At 38.0% G+C, this 22,457-nt stretch overlaps 1 protein-coding gene across 2 annotated transcripts in view; it reads right to left on the minus strand.

The window, feature by feature from the left end:
- Positions 1-393: 393 nt before the first annotated feature.
- Positions 394-22,457, minus strand: part of HACD3 (3-hydroxyacyl-CoA dehydratase 3) — a 30,169-nt gene continuing 8,105 nt past the window's right edge. For both annotated transcript variants that reach the window (XM_074294791.1, XM_074294792.1), the window contains exons 4-11: positions 20,623-20,787; positions 19,652-19,703; positions 17,867-17,977; positions 6,751-6,878; positions 4,814-4,926; positions 4,101-4,207; positions 3,029-3,160; positions 394-2,100 (exon numbers count right to left, since the gene is read on the minus strand). In XM_074294791.1, coding sequence (XP_074150892.1) covers positions 2,024-2,100; positions 3,029-3,160; positions 4,101-4,207; positions 4,814-4,926; positions 6,751-6,878; positions 17,867-17,977; positions 19,652-19,703; positions 20,623-20,787 — 885 coding nt within the window. In that variant the 3' untranslated portion in view covers positions 394-2,023. The remainder of the gene's footprint in view (positions 2,101-3,028; positions 3,161-4,100; positions 4,208-4,813; positions 4,927-6,750; positions 6,879-17,866; positions 17,978-19,651; positions 19,704-20,622; positions 20,788-22,457) is intronic.

Consider the following 22,457-nt stretch of genomic DNA (forward strand, 5'->3'; position numbering starts at 1 on the left):
TCACCTCTCACAATAATGCCTTTAAATGCATAAAATAAAATGTGTAGGAGAAAAAAGGAAACTAACTTTTTTTTGAAGTTTTCAAAACAAAAAACTTTTAAACCAAAGAGGAATCTTGGACTAGATGATCTTTCTAGTCTTCCAGCTATTCCAAAAACTGCCATTCAAAGCCTCTGAAATTGCAGACAAGCGACATTTCCCATGCTTGCCTGTCTTTCTTAGCTTCCTATGGCAGGGATATTGTGCCCAATATGGGAGAATGTGTTAGATGAAAGTTTAATGAAAATAAAAGGGTGAGTCCACCTGAATCTGCCACAGAAGTACTCCATACTAAGGTAAAATCTGATACTCCTATCTTCAAGATTCCGAATAAAGCACCACAAAAATCTAAGGTTTTGATTGTAAATGTTTTAATAGAAATCCACCATCTTTTGCCTCTTCTGAGACAATATAATATGATCCGTGACAATCACAAAGAATACAAGTTTTTTTCCTTGAGAGTGCAGGCCACTTGACTGCCAAGCTGAAATTCCTGATTTCATAAGAATTCAAGTTGAAAGAACATGTCAGGAGTCAGTATGAACAAGTTGTGTTGATGAAAAGTTGCAGGCATGCAAAACATTGTCCTACCAAAGAATAAATTAAAAGAGGGGAAAATGCCTTCCTTATGCTAATTAGGTGTTTGATATCAAGCCAAGATTTCTTTTTCCTTAGGCTCACAGCTCCTGTTACTAGAAAGGATAAGTCATTATGTGAACCCCAGCAAGAACAATGGGTTGTGTTCCAGGACAGATGAAGGATCCATTTATGACTTGAATGCTTTATTTCAAATGTTTTTTCTAACAGACTTTATACATGGCATACTCAAAATGCAGTGGGGAGAAGCCCTATTAATCTTTAAAACAAGTGATCTTTTTTCTTTTAAATTCCTTCTACCCCTGCTAGGATGTTTCCTTCCAGAATCTCTTAGTGACACTAGCTAGCAGACTGCCAAATTCCCAGCTTTGTTTTCCCAATTATGCTACAATGGTAAGTGAAAAAATCAGTTTAAACTACTAGAATGAAGGCAGCTATGGTCCTCCAAAAAAATGCTTTTCCCATTATCCTTTTACAAATAGACAACCGATGGACTCTGTGCACTGAGGATAGATAACCCAATATCTTATGTTTGTGCACTGCCTTAAGTTTACTTTGTTTATCCTAATGATGTGAATTTTAAGAATTATTTAACTTCAGCAGAAGTTTGGGAAAGGAAAAAACCAGGAGTGTTATTTGCAATTAAGCCACTAGAGAAAAGACAGCAAATGGTTCCAGATTTGATTTCCTGTCATTCTTTTGAACTTTCTACTATCCAATGCCTACATAATCAAAAGTATAGCAGAGGGTGGTAGCCCACCAGCAGGAAGAGGTAAGACAGGTTCAGTAAAGGTTCTAAGACCACAGAGTCTATCCCCAATATGGCTCAGATAAAAGTGTTATCAGTGGCTGGGCCTAAACTGATCATCAAAAGATTGACCGTGTGGTAACTCAACGAAAAAACCTAGGACACTCATGCTTTTTTTTGGTCTCAGAGCCCCATCTCTCTAGCTTGCAGTTACCTGTAAGAGAGAGCACCATCTTGCTTTTCCTTACAAGCCATTGTTGAAAATGAGAAATCTTAACTAAGAAAATGTACAGCCCAAGGTTCTGCCTTGAAGTACTCAGTAGTTGGCTGGCTGACAGAAGCAGAGATTGGGGCTAATCCTCCTGCTAACACTAACTACACAGTATAGGCAGGAATTATGTACTGTTCTAAGGATGGTGAAAGTTAGGAGTCAAGATTAGTTGGCTGAACATGAGGGTTACCGGTCATGCATGTTCTGTAGTGAAGTGGTATAATACGTAGAGGAATGTTACCTGGGTCTGTGGAATCACTGAGAATTAAAATTATTAAACTTTAGAAAAAGCCTTTGTATTGGCATAATGATAAAACCATTAAGAACTGCAGATTATGATTAATCTGGTAAGCTATTTGTTGCTCAGTTTAGTTGGTTTTTCTCTTTTTGGGTCCATAGCGCCGCCTTCGTTGTTTATAAAGATGACGGAAATTTACAAACAGTCCTAAAATGTAAGTAAACAAAGATTAGAACTTAGAACATTGGTATTAATGTAATTATAACCAGAGTAATTCTGGAAGGTAAGGCTAAAGTATAACCCTTGGCTTCTAGCACAGTACACTTCCCATATCTGTCCCTGAGAAAGCCTTGTTGAATGAAAGCCATTACTCTACACAAGTGGTTCTCAAAGAATGAGTGAAAAATGGGGTTATTTTTCACACACACACAAATTATGTTACTATGAAGTGGGTCTATTGTTATTTTTAATAAATTAGTAAATATTTTTCAAATTGTAATTCCTAATTAAAATATCAATACAGCTTACACAAATGAGCTCTTTAGGATTCTCAATAATGTTTTAAGAATGTAAAAGTGTTGAGACTAAAACATTTGAGAACCGTTGCTTTAGGCCACTTTTGTGAGGAAAAGAGAATCTTGGGAGTGTCTGTGTAAGAGGGAAACAGAAAAGAAACTGCACATTGGATAAATACATAAACTTGCTTGTTGGACTTGTCTCTTGCCCACAAAAGACCTAAGAGGCTCACCAAGAGAAAAAGGTATGAACACCCCTGGTAACATCTTTGCTGGCTACCCAAGATACTTCTTGGTTATTTTTTGGACAATGAGTAACAACACATATGCCAATTTTGGATTAGTGGAATACTGCTGCAATTACTCCAGATAAAGAGAATATTCTGAACAAGATTATTTAAAAAGCAGTGATCCTTGAAATAGATGTGAAGCACAAAATGGGAGCCCAGGAAGTGGGCAAATCTGAGCAAATTAGGGAGCTCAGATGAGTATTTTTTCCAGCTAGATGGCTTTCTTCTAACCACTGTAGCACTAAGAAAAAAAAAAAAAAAGTTTATGAAGATAAGCCTGGTAAATGAACACAGTTCTGATGATGGTTCACCTGCAAAGCCAATACTTACCTAAAAATATTATTATAAGATAGATTTGGAGAAAGAATGAAAATTTGACTGTGATGTTCAGTGGATACGGCAACGTAAAGCTGAACTTCCCCGTCTCACTGAATAATGGAATAGACTGGATGACTGAGACAGCTGAAAGCAAAAGGTAACTCTTGTCAGAGGCAAAACTAATCTGATGATATAAACATCAATTTTATCCTGAAAATTCTGATTTTACATTTGTTCAAAATATCCTTTCAAGAGATTTACCTTTCTTTTTCTACTCACAACTCAAGTTATTAATACATATTTCAGTGGCCTACAAAATAATTTCTATAGTTGAGCCACGCCTAATGAGTTATAGAGGTCCTAGGTCTGGAATTAATGGGACTCATCACCTGTGATATAAAGATTTCCAACTTTTCTATATGTAGTGCTGAGTAAAGAACCTTCCTAAGAGAAAGTGAAATGTTTTTATAAAATGATATCACTATGCAACAAGACACAAATATACTTCATACATTTCAATATACTTATACATTTGTTTCATTTAATTTTTTCAACAGGTAGAGCAAGATTATGCCGAATTGAAGACGAAAAAACTGAGCCTAGGAGCTTAAAAGTCTCACAGCTAGTTAAAGGCAGGCAGGTTTTCTGACAACTAAGAACAGTGCCATATCAATGCTGCTAACACTGTGGGTAAGCCACTGAAGAAAATCAAGTCAGCAAAAGAATGACTACAGTCATTTATAAATGAGCCAGTTTCCCCAGACTACTTTGAGGCTTTTGGGCCCTAATAACTTCTATTGCCATCATGCAGTTATTTAAAAGCAAATGCCCAATTATAATTTTCATTTTTTTTCTCCTACTGTTTCCATACCTGATAGTGCCCTGATACTAGCCAATCACCATGGCCAAATGGAATGTAATCTCACCTGAGGATCTAATTCTAATTCTGAGACAATTAATTAGCTGTATGATGTTAAGCACATCACTTTCATCTCTCAAAATTTTTGAATCTCAAAAATGAATTGTACTTAACTGGGCTCATGTATAATTGGTAAAGAGCCTCCCCCCCCCCAAAAAAAAATACCTTCTGCCAAACATCCCAGAGGATAGCAAGGAATCCAGATGGTGTATCGGATCCATGTGAGTAATTTCCATTCTATGTCAATGCAGGTAAGCATGTAGAATGGATATCTGTTGCAAACAAGAAACCATATTTTTTTAAAAAGGCTTTCTTATAAAGCCTCAAGAGGGTCATTGTCTCTTTAAAAAGAATAGTCACGCAATCCCAAAAGATTAATAATCAAGCATACTATCTGCCTTTAGAGAAAGATCTGATACTTTAATACAGATTGAAGCATGCTATTTTTCACCCTTATTTTATCTTCAAGTCTTGTACAAAATGACTAATATGGAAATATTTTACATAATTGCACATGTACAACTTTATATGTAATTGAATACCATTTTAGGGAAAGGGGAGGGGAGAGAGGATAGAATTTGGAACTCAAAACTTGAAATAAAAAAAATTTTTTAAAGTATAGTCATGTTTTAATCATACACACATGTGGATTATTATCTAAGGCATGATTTTTACTCCAGTTGAGATAATTTTCCAGCATGTTTTTGGGCCACCTCCCCCAAATTTCATTTTTTTACTGCTATAGCTTTATCCCATAGCAGTTTCAGAGAGAACAGCACCATCCTGGAAGAACTTCTTTGGGTGAAGGATGGATTTGTGGGTAGAATTTTAAAAATAAGTCTGTCCCTTTCTGTATCTAATCCCAGAATCCAACATACCTGAATATCTCTATTGTACTCCACAGATAAAATATAAAGAAAACCACAGCTTTGCTTTGCATTTCTTCCAAGCTGCCGATAATGACAAATAAAATGATATTTCTGCCAAAGAACTGTCAAAGAAAAATTGAGTTAAAAAACAAAACAAAACACCTGAACAAACAGAATTCCTCCTTTTCCCCACCTCCATCAAGACCACATAATGGTAGTTTCTATAGCAACAATATTAACTCCAGTGGTTAAAAGCAACTGAATGAACTTGAGATTACCCATCTGACTTGTAACCCCAATGCCAGAAGTCCAAGTATCTAAGGTAACCTATTGTGATAGAAAGACAACTTTGTTTCTAAACCCACCACCAAAAGAGATTCTCCTGCTGGTTGCACTACTAATGTATCACCATCCCCAATTAAATTAAGATACTGACTCCTCCACTTCCTCAAAAATGATTGTGTAGAAAGTACCTGTCTAGCTTTATCCAGTCTGTCCCTCTGACACAGTACCAACTTTTCATGGTACATCTGGTCCCATTGTCCCTGAGTATGAATAACTTCCTTCAATATCACTGTAAAAGTTTCGCCTTAAAAAAATGCTGTCCTTCAAAAATGAAGCATCACATCCTATTTATAGTGTTATTGAATATACCAATAATGATTCAAACTTTGAGGCTCACAATGTACTTTCCTCACAAATAAGTTGCCTAATACAAATATGATTCCCATTTCTGGAGAAAAGGTTCTTATCTAATGCAACTTGGTTAGGTGAAACAACTAATCTAGTTTTTAATCCAAGTGTCTTGATTTTAGTCCAGCACTTTTATTAGCCCTACCTCATCACCATAGAATAGCATATCTTAAGTATGCTAAGTTCAGTCTCTTTCTAAGGAGAGTTATCTAAAACACAGACTTGACTACCATTTGACCTTGGGGCTAAATAAGACAGTACATATAAGAAGTGCAAAAGGGTCCAGAACAAGCACAACTTTGTCCACAGCTGCCCCTGAAGAGGTATTTATAGTCTTTGCAATCAGGTAGCCAGAAAAAAAAAAAAAAAAAAAAGCAAAATTCATGGCCAGAGGTTGCACATCTCTTGAAGTGTGTGTGTGTGTGTGTGTGTGTGTGTGTGTGTGTGTGTGTGTGTGTGTGTGGCAAAAGCAACTGCCAATCTTACTTGAGGGTAGTTGAATTCCAAAAGAAAAGGAAAACATTATTTTTGTTAAGGTGAAATTAAAATGGGGAAACTTCAAACATCTGCTCATCATGTTCATGTAGGGATAAGAAAACAATGAATGTTGTTATTTCTAATGAAGTGTTTTTGTACATGCTTTTTGCCTAGGGAGAAAGAACTGAAAAAATGGCCTAGTTTTTGGCTCCATATACACAATGTCCAGAAAATAATTTTAAGCTTTTGGTTAAAACCTAAAACTGCATTAACTCTTTTGGCATATGCTATATTAAACCTCCCTTGAAGCCAGAAGTAACCTGACTTCTCAGACACCAAGTCAAGGGAACTCAAGCTCTGACAGGTTTATACCAGTTCAGAAAGACTGTGAGCGTGGGCTTAGGGACAGGCTGTTATCTACAAGGACAAACTTAACTAACTCTATTCAGTTCTTTCGATGAAGAACAGATGAAATTTTTTAAGTCAGAGCCACTTATTAAATCATCTATTTGCTAAAGTGTGTACAGGCATCAAATAGATACAGAATCAGATTAAAAACCACAACAACTCTTCTCTAATTTTCAGGAGCAAGTTGTTAGTCACAGAACACATTCAAAATGGCAAAACTCCATTTTGGAAAATTCCCAAATATAATTGTCTCCATGCTTAGGTAGAACTAACCCTACCCATCTGTAAACAAAAAAAAATTATTTGCAAACAGTGCTATGTCCAGTGCATTCCTTTTCCTACAATCCTTTATCCCACCTGTACACTACCTGGATCAAAGTAGGAATCACTGGTGACCGAGTGACTCTAAGTGAGGCATTGATGATCTCAACAACTGCCAGCATCTGGCAGAAATACATCATGTCAGCCATAGTATGAAATGTGTCGTAGAAAGAATCTATAAAAAACAAATATCCATTAACAGAAAACTAAATGGGAGAGGTCTTGAAAGACTAATTTCTCAAAAGAATACATTCTCTCTATGGAGAGCTTAAGTAGAGGAATATAAAATTCAAGAAACCCAGTTAGATTCAAATACATTCCCAAGACATGGCAGCCCCGCAAAAGTTCATGCAATTTTTGCCTCCATTCTAGCACAATGTCCAATATGAGGAAAGTAACAGTCCCATAGCATCTTGCCATAGTCAGACTACATCTAGAGTACTATATTTAGCTTTGAGAAAGACTCTGACTAACTGGACTATATCCAGAGCAACCAGGGGAATGAAGGAATTTAAAAACATTTCCTGTGGGTCAGATGAAGAAACTGGAGATTTTAAAAATATATCACATCAATCATGTAAATAGAGCAGAAAAGACTTAGGGAGGACATGATCTTGAGCTTCATATATTTGAAAGAGTGCTATGTGGAAGAGGGATTAAGGCTTGTTTTGCTTGGCCTCACAGGGTATAATAAGCAAAGAATAATAAGGCATTGTTAGGGGAACTATGTTCCTGCCATTCACAATTTGGAATTATGCCCTAAAAGTTATTAAACTCCATGCTCAAAAAAACAAAACAACAACAACAAAAAAAAACTCCAGCAATACCACTGTTAGGTCTACACAACAAAGTCTTTAAAAAAAAAAAAATTAGAAGAAAATGATATATGAATAAAAGGTAGCAGTTTGGTTTACAATAGCAAAGAAATGAAAACTCAGGTGGTATTCATCAATTGTGAGATGACTAAAAAAGTTGTGATATTGATGTAATGCTTCCCCCCCCACTCTGTGATCTTTGAGGGAGAAGGATTGGAAAGGCCCTGTGTCCCCTTTAATCTTTGGAGGAAGGGTAGTCCCAGGTCTCAAACTCTCCCAGCCTCTGTGAGGGGCTCCACCCTCCTGTTCATAGGGAAAACTTTCAGATAGTAATCTCCTATTCAATTGGAGATCTTGGCCAGAGGCACAATCACCACCCTCTATTGAAAGGTCCCCAGCTCTGGGCCAAAAGAATCCAATAAAAAGATGTGCACCCAGACCTTTGCAAATAATCCTAACAGGATTTTGCCTGCTGATGAAAATATTTTCTCTTCTCAGTGTAATAAACCCATTTTTTGCCACTAACCTCACACCTGTATTCACTAGGGTTTGCAAATTCTTTCTCAAGGCCTGCAACCCATTGCTGTTTGTTAGGTCATTTCTCAACTCTTATTTCTCACACCTAAACAATATGTACATGAATGTGATATTACACTATTGTGCAGTAAGAAATGATGAAGGGGACAATTTCAGAAAAACCTGGGAAGATAGATATGAGCTGAAGCAATGTGAAGTATGTAGAAGCAGAATAATCCACCCAGTGACAAAGATAATCCATTGAAGAGACAAACTCTGATCAAAGCAGTGACTTACCACAGTTCCAAAGACTCATAATGACACATGCCACCTACATCCAGAAAGAAAACCAATAGACTCAAGAGTACCAGTGTAAATATTTTTCCCTTCCATTTTTTTTTTAAACTATGGCTATTATGGAAATTTGTTTTGCATGACTATATGTACTTGTAAGAGATTTTGCTTTTCTTGCCTTCTCACTAAGTGGGTGAAGGAAGAAGTAAAAGGAGATTTGACACCCTTCCCCCCCTAAAAAAAATTTAAAAGCCTCTATTCTTTAAAAAATAAATGAAATAAGACATAAAAGTATTTAAGCACTCTGATCATTTTAATGACAAACCATATTTCCATAGACCTCAAGATAAAACAGGCTACCTATTTCCTGAGACAAAAGTGATAGTCTCAGAATGCAAACTGAGATAAATTTTTGAACAAGGCCAATACAGTAATTTTTTTTTTGTCTGACTATGTTTGTAAGAAGGATTTTGTTTCTCTTTCTCAAGTGAGGAGAAGAAAGTAGAGAGGAAGGAAAGAACATGTATTTTCATTTGAAAAATAAAATGTAATTAAAAAGAAAAATAATTAGCACTGTTGTACCACAGTTTTCTTTTAATGTCCTGACCCAATATAATCTCTATGTTGGTTTCCTAACCCAGAACTATGTTAATTGGTTAAATAAGCAAAAGCAAAAGGAGCTTCAAATGCCCTCTGAAACTAAAACAAAAGAAATATGAGTTTCACAAGAGATGTGAAGAAATTGCAGTATTCAGAAATGGATAATCATCAGTCCCCAGCCAATGAATTTGTTGATAAGAGATATAAAGGCAAATTATCCCAGGAGACTGAGCTTAGAGTCAAGTGGTTCAAAATCTACACCAAAGATGAGGTCAGGATAGATTTCAACTTAATAGTCTGGTATATATTCATACAGGGGTGGGAGATCAAGATCAAAAATAATGAGATATATGGGGCAGGTCTTTGGAAGGATCCCCATGAAGGAAGTTACCAATTTATGTGTCTTATGTTAACACCCACCAAAAATGACTTCTCATCTATGAAGAGCATAACAGTAAAGATGACAAAATTCCTTGATCCCATAAGAAAAACAATTGTAGCAAGCTTCCTAGAACTACTAAACCTTGCATGATACTCTTAAACAGAAAAAACTTGAGGGAAAGTTGGAGAATTGTAAAAGGCTAGAACTGAGCAATGCACTTGGATAATGAAGCACGTGAGACTAATTGCCAGTTGGACAGTTCCCTATTAACTTGTTTGAAAGTTGATTCTCCCCAGCTGTTCTGACTTGATTGGTGGGATAAAGAGGGGGAAGTGATATGTGTGGGGGGGGGAAGGAGGAAGAGGAAGTGAGACACAAAAGCTGACTCAGTCTCTCTGGGCATTTAAGGGAGGAAGGTGTGTGTGGGATAGCTAGACCTACCCCCTGACCTTGACTGTAAAAGATCAAGAATAAAGACGTTTAGTGATCCTGATTCCAGCTGATTTCTGGGAAGACAGAGTTCCAGCATTTTGGCGTCCAAGTGTGGGGCCGGTACCCTACTTCCACTGAAGTCCTCAGGTGACCAGGAGATTAGGTGAGTATTCTAATAGAAATAAGGAACTTACCTTGTTAAGGACTAAACCAGCAATCCCTAGTAGCTGAGATGGGGCAGGTGTTAGCTAAAAACATTCCCTCAATCTCAGCCGACCCAGATACAGACCCTGTTCCTGCTCCAATCTCCCCTAGTAGTAATCCTATAGAGGATATAATTAAGATAATTGATGAGAAGAGTTTACTTGTAACTAGCCCACAAATGGATAGACTCTTAGAATTATTGAATCGAAGTCCCCCTTGGTTCTTAAAGGAAGAAAAACTAAGTGTAGATAACTGGAAGCGAGTGGGACTTGAAATGAAAGAATTTTACGCAAAAAAAATGGGCCTTATTCAATTACTACAGGGGTATTTTATATATACAACGTGATTCAATTAGACTTAAGCTATCGAGCAAATTGTAGGAGAAGGAAAAGTGAACAGAGGAGGAAGTGTGAGGAACAAAAGATAGAAAATAAGCAAACTCAAGGCCTTGCCAGAGGGCAAGGGGATTTGAATGAGAAATTAGGGTATGTTGACTCTGATTATCCTGAAGAAATTTCAACCCCTCCTACAGAGCAGATTATTGATCAGCCCACATCAACTCCACCTTCAGGGACAGAGGGAGTAGGAGGAGGAGGAAGAGTAGGAGAGGCGGTGATATCATCAGCACCTCCCCCCCAGCAATCACCAACCCCCATAACTAGATTACAGAAAGCCATTCAAAATGGAAAAGAAATAGATAATGATTTCAAACTTCAAATTTTTCCCGTGATTCAACAGCATAATTCTGCAGGTCAAGAAAGTAGAAAATATGTTCTTTAATATGGATGTCCTTAAAGACCTGAAAAAAGCTTGCACTCTTTGGGGCTACATCAAATTATGTTAAGATGTTAATACACAATTTGGCTTATGAAACTTTAACCCCTAGTGACTGGAAAATCATTGCAAAGTTGTGCTTAGAACCTGGACAAAACTTGTTGTGATTTTCAGAATATAGTGAGCTCTGTAGGATTCAAGCCCAACAAAATAGTCAAAGTGGCATTAATACTTCAATCACCTGTGACCTACTAACAAGTGCAGGTTCTTATGCAGATGCTTCAGTACAGATTAATTACTCCACAACAGCATTTGAGCAAATTGCTGCTGCTGCTATCAAAGCATGGGCTTTTCTCCCCAGTAAAAACTACAAGGGTGAGACCTACACAAAAATTGTACAAGGACCAAATGAACCCTTTGCTGATTTTGTGGCATGTTTGCAGACAGCTGTCACACGGACTAATGGTGAAAATGAAGTAACAGACACTTTGGTATGGCAACTTGCTAGAGACAATGCCAATGAGGTTTGTAGAAGGATTATACTAGGACTAAATAGGGATGCTCCTTTAAAGGAGATCATAAAACGCTGTGCCACAGTGGGCACAAATACCTTTTATAGCCAGGCTATAGTGCAGACTTCCACTTCTAGAGAGACTCATCAATGCTTTCAATGTGGTAAAGTAGGCCATCTGAAAGGTCAATATTGGCATAAAGACAGAGTGAGAAAACAGGCTGGGAGAACAAGACCCAAAACCCCATGTCCAAAATGCAACAGAGGCTTCCATTGGGCATCAGAGTGTAGACTGATTCAGGGAAACAGGATGAGGGGCCCAGCTCCAGGACCCCAGCCAAAGACTAAGGCAGACACCTGCATGTCTGGGGTAGAAGGATCAATAGCAGCTGAAAGGGGTAGCAGTGCTACCCCTTTAAGATGGATATTTTTACTCCTTTTGTAGTTGAAAAAATCCCCATCAATCTATGGGAAAGAGACATTTTATAACAATTAGGGTTAAAAATGAGTACTTCAGTTTTTTAGGCAAGGCTGCTGTTGAAGGCCTGCCACCACTTTCACCTGTTCCTATCCAATGGAAAACTAATACACCAGTGTAGATAGAACAGTGGCCCTTAAGTAGGGATAAAATTCAGGCCTTACTAGACATAGTACAGGAACAACTTGACCAAGGACACTTACAACCTTCTCTAAGTCCTTGGAATTCCCCAGTATTTGTTGTAAAAAAGAAATCTGGAAAATGGAGGATGTTGACTGATTTAAGAAAGATAAATTAATAGATGGAAACTATGGGAACTCTTCAACCTGGACTTCCATCTCCTACTCAGTTGCCTAGAGAATGGCCTCTGTGGGTTATAGACATTAAGGATTTCTATTCTATCCCTCTAGATAAGGAGGATATGAAAAGATTTGCCTTTTCAGTGCCCAGCATTAACTTAGCTGAGCCTATAAAAGATATGAATGGACAGTTTTGCCACAGGGAATGAAAAACAGCCCTTCTATGTGTCCAATGTATGTTGCTGCTGCTCTTACTCCAGTAAGAAAAGAATTTCCAAAAGTAATGTTATTACATTACATGGATGATATATTGGGATGTGCACCTGAGGAACAAATGTTAGAAGCATGCCTACACAAAAAACCATAGAAACACTAAGGAATTATAAATTGCACATCGCTTCAGAAAAGATTCAAAAACATGCTCCTTTTCAATATTTAGGATATGAAGTATATCCTAAGGTGCTTACAGTACAAAAACTCTCCTTAAGAACAGAGAAGCTAAACACCTTAAATGACTTCCAGAAATTGATAGGAGATATCCCAATGGATGTGTCCCGTGCTAGGCTTGACTACATGTCAATTGCAACCATTATATGACATTTTAAGGGGAGACAGTGCTTTAAATTCACCACACCAGCTTACAAAAGAAACTCAAGAGGCTTTGAGAGAAGTTGAACTGGCTTTATCCAATGTGGTCGAAAGAGTCACTCAAAACCCTTGGAAATATCAGTTTTTGCTACACAAGCAGTCTTTCACCAAGGAGACAGTGTGATAGAGTGGGTGAACCACCCAGCACAACCAGAACAAAGCCTTATTCCTTACCCAGTGCTTGTAGCTAGAATTTATTAAAGGCTATTAAACGAGCACTACAATTATCTGGGATAAGACCTGACAAAATATACACCTTTTATACTAATGCACAAGTTAATGTGTGCTGTGAAACCATCCCAGAGTGGCAAATTTTATTAGCCATGGCTCCAAATTTTACACACGGGTCTCCATTAAAGATAACCAGACTGTTACATAATTGGCGATGGATAGAAGAAAAGGTTTCTAAAGTTCCTCTTAAAGGACCAACTATCTTTACAGATGCATCCAAACATAATATTTGTGCTGTATATTCTTGTGACTTAACTATAAAGAGAGTAATCAGAACACTTTTCAGTCCATTCAGCAGAATGAATTGTATGCAATCATTCTAGCTCTTGCTTATTATCCGGGAGACATAAATATAATATCTGATTCAGCCTATTCAGTAGGTGTGGTACAAAGAATTGCCACAGCCCAAATAAAATTTGCAGCCTCCAATATATATCAGCTCTTTAAGGAACTTCAAGAGCGAGTGAGAAAGCATCCAGGCAAGATTCATATTTTGCATGTCCACTCCCATAGTGGACTTCCAGGTCCTATTTTTGATGGTAATTCAAAGGCAGATAGCTTTCTAACCATGTTAGCCAGTAGTCCTTTATTTCAGGAAGCCCAAGAATCTCATTCTAAATATCATCAGGCTGCCCGAGCTTTACGTTTACAATTTGGAATAACAAGAGAAGCTAGAAGCATAGTAAAAGCTTGTACAGCTTGCCTTCCTTTCCATGCTCCTACACTCCCTCCAGGGAATAACCCTCGTGGTTTGAGACCTAATGAAATTTGGCAAATGGATATGACCCATTATAAATCTTTTGGTTGTCTTTCTTTTATCCATGTTGTGGTATACACCTTTTCAGGATTCACATTTGCAATGCCAGCAGCAAAAGAGACAGCCCGAGTGATCACTGAATTCCTTATACAAGCATTTGCAATTATGGGTGTGCCACAAGCAATAAAAACAGACAATGGGCCTGCATATACGTCTAAACATTTTATACACTTTTGTGCACAGTATAAGATTTTACATACCACGGGCATACCCTTTAATCCTCAAGGGCAGGCAATAGTAGAGAGAAGAAACACAGATATTAAGACACTCCTCCAAAAACAAAAGAAAGGGGGAGCCACGGGTAACCCTAGAGAACTTCTAAATTTAGTTCTCTATACCATTAATTTTTTAATTTTTGACAAAGATGCACTGGCTCCGGCAGACAGGTTTTATAACCCATCGGAAGGGCAGTGTCCAGTGTGAGCAGCTCCACTGTCTTTAGATAATCACCAGGTGATGTGGAGAGACCCAGAAAGTGGTGAGTGGAAGGGACCAGATAGGTTAACTTCCTGGGGGAGAGGGTTTGCTTGTATCTCCACAGATGGAGAAGGAATCAGATGAGTGCCCACGAGCCGTATTCACCTTGTCCATCGGAGAGAGACGGAGCAGACTCTTGAAACAAAGGAGAAGACCCAAGAAACATCGGGTGGTTCCGTTGCTGACTGTGCCTACCACTGAAAGAACCTGGCAGTTATGGCGTTTGACCCATGGACATCAAAAACTGTTGGACTTGAAAGTCCTCAGGAATCATTGGATTCTCTGAGGCATCATAAGACTATTGTAGGACTTGAAAATCCTCAGGAATCATTGGATTCTCTGAAGTATCATAAGACTGATGTGGGACTTCAAAAACTTGTGGGGATCATTGGATTCCTTAACACGTGAAGCAATGGACAATAGATTGGTTTTGGACTATCTCTTGGTTGCTGAAGAAGGCGTATGTGTGACTGATGTTTACATACCCTCCTTCTAGAACTTCTGGAAATCTCTTACAATGCCATGTTGATTTATATTTTTTGTTTTATCACCACTTGCATGTACAATTCCCGTTTGTTACACCACATCGAGTCTGCACTGACTGTGGGGAGAGTCATCACTAATAGCCTCTGTGTTATTGCTATGTGCTTGTGTAATACCTTACATGCTGATGGGTTTGTGCATACTTGTCTCTAATAAGGCCCTTCAACTCAGAAACCCACTAGCAATCCCCACTTCCCTTTGGTGCTTTTCATCTCCCTTCCTGAAATGTCAGGGAGGGCGTGATTATCTCCTTTTTAGTGCTTTCATCTCCCCTCCTGAGAAGTGGGGGGGGGGGGGCGTGATCACCTCCTTTTTGGGGTTCTCACCTCCCTGAAAAGTCAGGGATGGCGCAACCTCCTGTGGTCTAAAACAAAAGAAAGCGGGAGATGTAAAGGGCTAGAACTGAGCAATGCACTTGGATAATGAAGCACGTGAGACTAATTTCCAATTCCCTATTAACTTGTTTGAATGTTGACCCTCCCCAGCTGTTCTGTGCTGACTTGATTGGTGGGACAAAGAAGGGGAAGTGACATGTGGGGGGGGGGGGGGGGAGTAGGAACAGGAATTGAGAAGCAGAAGCTGACTCAGTCTCTCCTGGCATTTGAGGGAGGAAGGTATGTGTGAGGTTGTTAGGCCTAACTCCCTGACCTTGACAGTAAAAGATCAAGAATAAAGGTGTTTAGTGATCCTGACGCCAGCTGATTTCTGGGAAGACAGAGTTCCAGCAGAGAATATTCCTGGAGAAGGTAACATGAGATGCCATTTGCTAAATCTGACTTTTCCACTATGAAAACCAATTGTTTTATCTGCAACACACAAATTCCACTTGAAACCCTAGGTGTAACTGTAATTTAAGAAGAAGACATAGAATATTATTAAGGCACTCTAGGCCTAGGACCTCATTTTCATGTGAAAGGAGGGTAAAAAAACTTGGTATGCTTATTGAAGGAATATGGTAACATTTACAGGACTTTTGGATGGCAATGAGGCTCATCTAAGTATGAAAAAACTGGGGAGAGGTATTATTAGTATTATATTTTGTGTTCTATGCATAACTATAATTTATCATGTACACTACTAAAAGGCAGAGAATGAAGAAAGCTTTTTGCTATTACAGATAAATAGCATCCTAAGATATGAGAATAAAACAGAAAAATCACAAGTATTGATTAAGTTCCTAATATGTTCCAGGAGATTTGCTAAGCAACAGAGATAGAAAAGTGAAAGGATTTCTGACTTCTAGCATCTCAACCTTCAAGTGGAAGGATACAAATGGCATAAGTATTTATAGAATATACAAAAAACAAATACACTAACAACCCAGGCAAATGGTAAAAGCTCTGAAAGGGACATTTGAACAAGCCTTGAAGGAAACAAGAGGTTCCAAGGAGCAAAGAGCAAGGAGGAGACCATTCTAAATGTGGCTGCCAGCCCCATGTAGAAGATGAGAGGTAGTGTATGAGGAAGATCAAGTGGACCATTTTGATTAAAGTGTGAAGACGAGTTTAGAGCCAAGTGGTGAAAGACTTTCAGGGATCTTCACAGGAATCAGTATTTTATCCTAGAAGCAATGAAGAATCATTGAAGCTATTTAATCAAGTAAAAACTTGTTCCAGGAATATTAATTTGGAAACTGTGTAGATGATGGAATAGAGGTAAGAGAACAAATGTAGAGAAATCACTCAGGAGGTACAGGCAGTAGTCTAAGTGAGAAGATAATTTACTACATTAATAAGTGGTGGTGAAAGCAGAGCAAAAGAGAATGGATATGATGCAAAATACATGATTTTGCCACTGATTAAAGATAGGAGGATGGAAAGACAAATCAGTTTCAACTTGTTGAGTTTGAGGTGACTATAGAGCATCCAGATGGGGCTGGAGCCAATAGGAACGCACATTGCCAAGAAGCAAGATCCAGGTCTAAGTTCATATTACATAATCCCTACAGGGCCCAAATTATAGCAATGCAATTATTTACACTTCCTAACCAAAGAATTAATTTTCTTACTTCTTGTACTCCCTTCCCTCATATATTCTTCACTTCAGTGACACGCCTCAGGCTGTTACAGGAACAAAAGACACTATCTCATTTCTGGCATTTTCTCTGGCTGCCCTCTCTGCCTGCAATGCTCTCCTTCCTCAGCTCAGCCTCCTGGCTGGCTTTAAGGCTTAGCTAAAGCCCACCTTCTACAAGATGCCTTTTTAAATATAGGGGAGGATCTGGGCATGCTTATAAAAATGACAGGGAAGGAGTCAATAGATGAGAAGAGTCTAAAAACTAAGGAAAGAAAGAAAATGATTAAAAGGCTAAGCTTCAGGAGGAGATGGCAGGATATCGATAATAAGGATACAAGTAGAAGTTTGGGGTTAAGATGGAAAAAGGCCACTTTTTCCTCTGAGACCACAAAAGACTAGAAATAATGTTGGGGTAAACTGAAGCATAGATTTGGGGAGGAAAAGGAGTTCTAGAAAGATGGTTTCAATTTTTTTTTTTTTTTTTTTTTTTTTGATAAAGTATAAGGCAAAATCCCTCTGCTGAAAGGGAGTCAAAAAGCAATAGAGGTGGAAGTGGCTTGAGAAGAGGTTTGGAATAGTACTGTGATAAGTATATTATAGTTTTTGTCTATGCCCAAAGTAATTAAATTTTGCTAAAGTGGTAAGTTTATAAGCTGGATGAAATATTTAGGACTGATTGGTATAGTTGAACTTATAATTTAATATCTTTATGGTATTCTTTGTGTATAAGAAATGGAATGTTATGGGTAAACTAAATGAGTTTGAAATTTAATCAATACTTAACATGCATATATCCCTTTGTAGTAATACTGGGAAAATACAAATATTCAATTTGGCCAAAGAGGAAATTTCACAAAGTCATTTCCTCTTCCCCAGACTACCCTAACTGATCTGAGCCTATTACCAAATATTCGCTCAGCTGATTTCACATTGCCCTAAATATCAACAAACAGATAAAGCAAAAATTGTGATAGGACTAGTTGGATGCTATCCTTGCTTCCACAAGGCCCAAAGGTCTGAGCTTCTCAGTGAAGCCATTCAGCCAGAGCTCAATAGGAGGGTGGGAGTAGAGCAGGGAAGGGAGCTGGTACTTGAGAAAGGACTGGACATGGGACTGTTTACTTGCCTTTTCCTAAGATAAACAGCCGCACTGTCATGTTGACAAAGATCCAGGAGAATCCTAGGAACTGAACCAAATTATACATAAACAGGTATCCTCTTTTCAGGTTGGCGAAAGCTGAAAAACATAATAGACAATGCAGTTAGCTACAAAGAATGATTTTCATGGCAGGAGGCAGGTTTTCAGGGACTAAATGTTTGACTTTGTTCTTTCTTCCCCAAAGCCTGAAGCTCAGATAGGCAAATCCCTTCCACTGAGGCCTGTGTCAGCATAGCACCCTAGTTTCTCTCTCAGAGAAGGGACTGTCATGAGCAATGAACAAGAATGTTGCACTCCAGTCATCACATTCCCCTTCACATTTCTGGGAGGCAAATGGGTAGGTACAAATGAAATGTACAATATCTGGCGATCTTGCCATCTATAGAAAACCTTACTGTGTCACTGGCAAAAGAGAAGTTGGATACGAATATGCTCAGATCTCCCCTCGAATCCACTGTTACTTTAATATGTTAAAGCTGTATAGGCCAGGCTGTGTCAGAAAGAAGACAGGACTAGGAAAGAAAATAGGACTTGGGCCAAGTGTGAGGAAAGAGGTGGGAGCAGTGCCAACAGAGGGAGTGTGGGACTTAGAAGAGGGTCAGGGCAGAAACTGAGCAGGGGCTAAATAGTTTTCAATAGAGAAATCACGAGTTTTGGGTTTTGCTATTGCAAATGCATTCTCAGGCTGAAATACCCTTCAAAGATGTCCAATCAAAAGGCTTGGCTTATACTCAAACAATCAAATTCTATAATATGACCAATCAAAAACAGGATCAGTTTAGGAGGACACCAAATGCTAGGCTTCTATCACATGTGATTCATTTAAATTTCAATGTGTTCATTTTGCCTTTGTATTTAACAATCCTTGCCTGCCTCTGCACCAATGAAGAAGGAGAAATCAAAGGTCTTTCATTTCTTTTTTGGGAAGCAAGGTAACTTACTTTCAGAAAAGTGAGTATATTGTTTAAAATAAAATCCAAGGAAATTTGATCTCAAACACTATGGTTCTCAAAGAGTTGAAAATGACAGGAAATATAAATGGCATTCCAAAAAAAGATGCTGAATAGACCATCCAGAAATGCGTACTGAGCAGAGGGGATTAAGGTAACTTGCAATGATTCCAATTATGTACTCCACCAGTCTTCCCAGTCCCTAACATTCCTTAAGCAGTCTCTCTCAGCAAGATAAGACTAAATTAGATAGACAATATATCAAACACAGTATAGCAATATCTATCCTTTCTATATACCCTGTCTAATTTGCAATATTTCTGACCTAAAATGCAACCATGCAAATATGACCAATCTACAACCATACCACATCATTTAACTGCTCTGACCACCTGCTAGTATCCTAGCAGATGAAACCTCGACAGTCTCAAAATGTGAAGAACACATTAAGTATGAGAACTTTGATTCAAGAATACTTCCCATACATACCCTCTGACATACATGTAATCAATAACACCCCCCAACACACACCCATACATACCCTCACACACAAACATTCATAATCCCCCCATGTATCTATCTATATAGATACAGATAGATAGACCGACAGATAGATACACACATCCACACCCAATACCTCATTTCAAGAAGAGGAAAGTTTTGGAATCAGGGAAAATTGCCCATCTTCATGAATTCATATCCACCCACTCTACCACTGCTTTCATGTCCAATTTCTGTTCACCTAACTGATGATAACTAGAGTTAACACTTGAAATGGTAACAGTAACAACAACTAACTTACAGTCATTTGGAACTCTGGACTCCATCCTGATTTTGTTTATCCGTTCTTCTTCCTAGAATTAAGAGAGAAGTTTCCCCAAAAGCAATGAGGAATACTGCTTAGATACAGACTGATGCCCCAATATTAGCTAACTGGTCTAGTTTCCCCAAAACTCTCTCCTTTCAAACTTGGTCCTTACATTATTGACCATCTTTAAATATCCATATCTAGGACCAAACTTCACCCTTGCTCACTGGCCTTGCTAGTTATTCTCAAAGCACCAAGTTTCCACTATGGGAGCTTAACATGTTTTTCACTGGACAGTTGACCTTTGTTCTAGAAAGGGCCTTTATGAATTATATATATATATATAGATATATACATAGAGATATATAGATAGAGATATATAGATAGAGATATAGATAGAGATATAGATATAGATATATCTATATCTATATAGATATATATCTATATCTATATCTCTATCTATATCTCTATCTATATATCTCTATCTATATATCTCTATCTATATATAGAGATATAGAGATATAGATATAGATATATATATATCTATATATAGATATATATATATCTATATCTATATCTCTATCTCTATCTATATATCTCTATCTATATATCTCTATCTATATATCTATATATATCTATATCTATATCTATATCTATATATCTATATATATATCTGCCTCTCAATAGCAGAACCATAACTAAGCAATTCTAGACAGATTCAAAGAATGAGTGAATTGGGGTGGAGGAGGAAGACAGAGGAAGTATTTGTGGCAATTTTTGAAGATTTGCAAACTTTTTTGAAAACTTTTCAAAGGTCTAAATATTGAATATTTCTGTCCCAGCCAGCATTTCCCCTAATAATATTAAATTAGAGAAGGTACTGAGCTGTATGAACTCAACCATCACCCAACTTTTTGGACTCTTATTATTATGTCCTTGCAACTAATCACCAGATCATCACTGACCTTGGCTTTGAGTTCCATTTCTGCATCAGACTCATCCAGCCAGCGATCAAAATCAGGGGCCAAAAACAGGGGGCGTTTTTCTTGTTTAGTAAGTCTCTCCCACCAATGATTCTCTTTCTTCTGAACTGTGATGTTCACCTGTCTTTGCGTCAATTTATGAGTCAGCTAGGAAATACAAGAAAACAAAATTAGATCTGTCTCCCCTTCTCCTCCTCTTCTACAAATATATCAAATCCAAGTGACTTTGTGGAAAAAACATTTCATTAGCTGCAAACAGAAATGCTAGGCCCTAATAGTAAATAGGCTGGTTACTCAAAAAGAATCGCTACACCTTGATATAGTTGTCTAAAATTTATGAGCAAAGAACAAATAGAAGATGCATGTTTAAGAGAGGCACATAGTGCAACAGAGAAACAGACTTGGCCAACTCAAGTCCCTTCAGACTCTTCTTAACTGTATGAAGTAAGGTAAGCCATTTTTCCAAATTTCAGTTTCTTCATCTGTAGAATGGGGGCAAAAACACTTATGAATTCTAGCTCATAAAGTCATGATAAAGAATGTTTTGTAGCCCTTAAACCATAAAGAAATGTGTTTTTGTTATTATTATTACTCTTTTCCCAAATCCTATTAAAACTTGAAATTAACTGGCCAGAAACTTCAACTTAGTTCCAATCCAAGTTCAGGCAAGTTCAGATCTGAGTCTAACTTCTGCCTTTTATCTGTGACAATGGGCAAATCACTTACCTCACTAAATTAAAAAAGAAAGGAAAGAAAGGAAAGAGAGAAGGAAAGAAATTAAATGACTATCAACTTGATACTTGAGGGTCACAGACCAAATCATAAGAACATTAGTTATTTTCTCCAATTCCACTGTGGGTGGTATGGGTAAGAAAATGGATAATAGAAGGAAATGCTGTTATTGCCTGCCTGGACTAAGGGAAAACACAGGAAGGGCTCCCAGATCATTTCCAGGTCACAATTATCATGGGAATAAAGAAATAAGAGTACTTCTCCCCAGCCCTAAGGAAAATTCCATCGTTGTCATGAAATCAGAATTACAGAAAGTACCTACTGTACTAGACTCATAGTCAAGTGACATGAAATGCAGTTCTGTCATATGTAAAATAAGTGGGCTAGGACTATAGAAATTCCATATTTCCTTCATATTCTAGCCTTCAGAAGTTCCTTGTGGCCTGAGTTCTACCCAATCTATATAATGTGTGTATCTTTTCTGAAAGAGCTGCAAAAACCAGGCAAGCTGTGCCCAATCATGCTGAATTCCACTAAGAAATGTTCACTAATGATAAGGAATCTATTATCTGGATATGCTGGTATCAAGACCAGCATTTGGCCCACCTAGGAGCAGCCCTGTTTAATGGGATCTGATACAGTTTTTCTTTCCACTGGGGCTCTTTCCAACATTTTCCCAACCAGCTTCATACTTCTTAAAGTGTGTTACAAATAACACCAGCTCCATCCTCCTCCATACAGCCTACCCAGGGGCCTCTTCTATGCCATCACCTTCATGGCTCTTCTCAGATGCTTTCACAAGAATAACTGAGCCTTTAATGGAATGGAAAGGATGAGCTCACTTCCCTGAAGCTGGGGGTGTATATAATTCAGTCACATTTAAGGCAACTAAATTAAAGCATCTGTAGGACTTTCCCTTACACCCCACTCCCACACCATCCAGCATCGCTGAGGAAATGTGCATTCTGGAGCACAAGAGGAACAGAAGCCCTTGACTCCATTCTCTAAGTGAGTTCCTGCTTTTGTCATGTCAGCTCTTCTCTATGGAAGAGGTATAAAAAGGTTCTTCTTCTCTATGAACAATT

The sequence above is a fragment of the Sminthopsis crassicaudata genome, chromosome 2 (genome assembly GCF_048593235.1).
Source record: "Sminthopsis crassicaudata isolate SCR6 chromosome 2, ASM4859323v1, whole genome shotgun sequence".
Classification (NCBI taxonomy): Eukaryota; Metazoa; Chordata; class Mammalia; order Dasyuromorphia; family Dasyuridae; genus Sminthopsis; species Sminthopsis crassicaudata.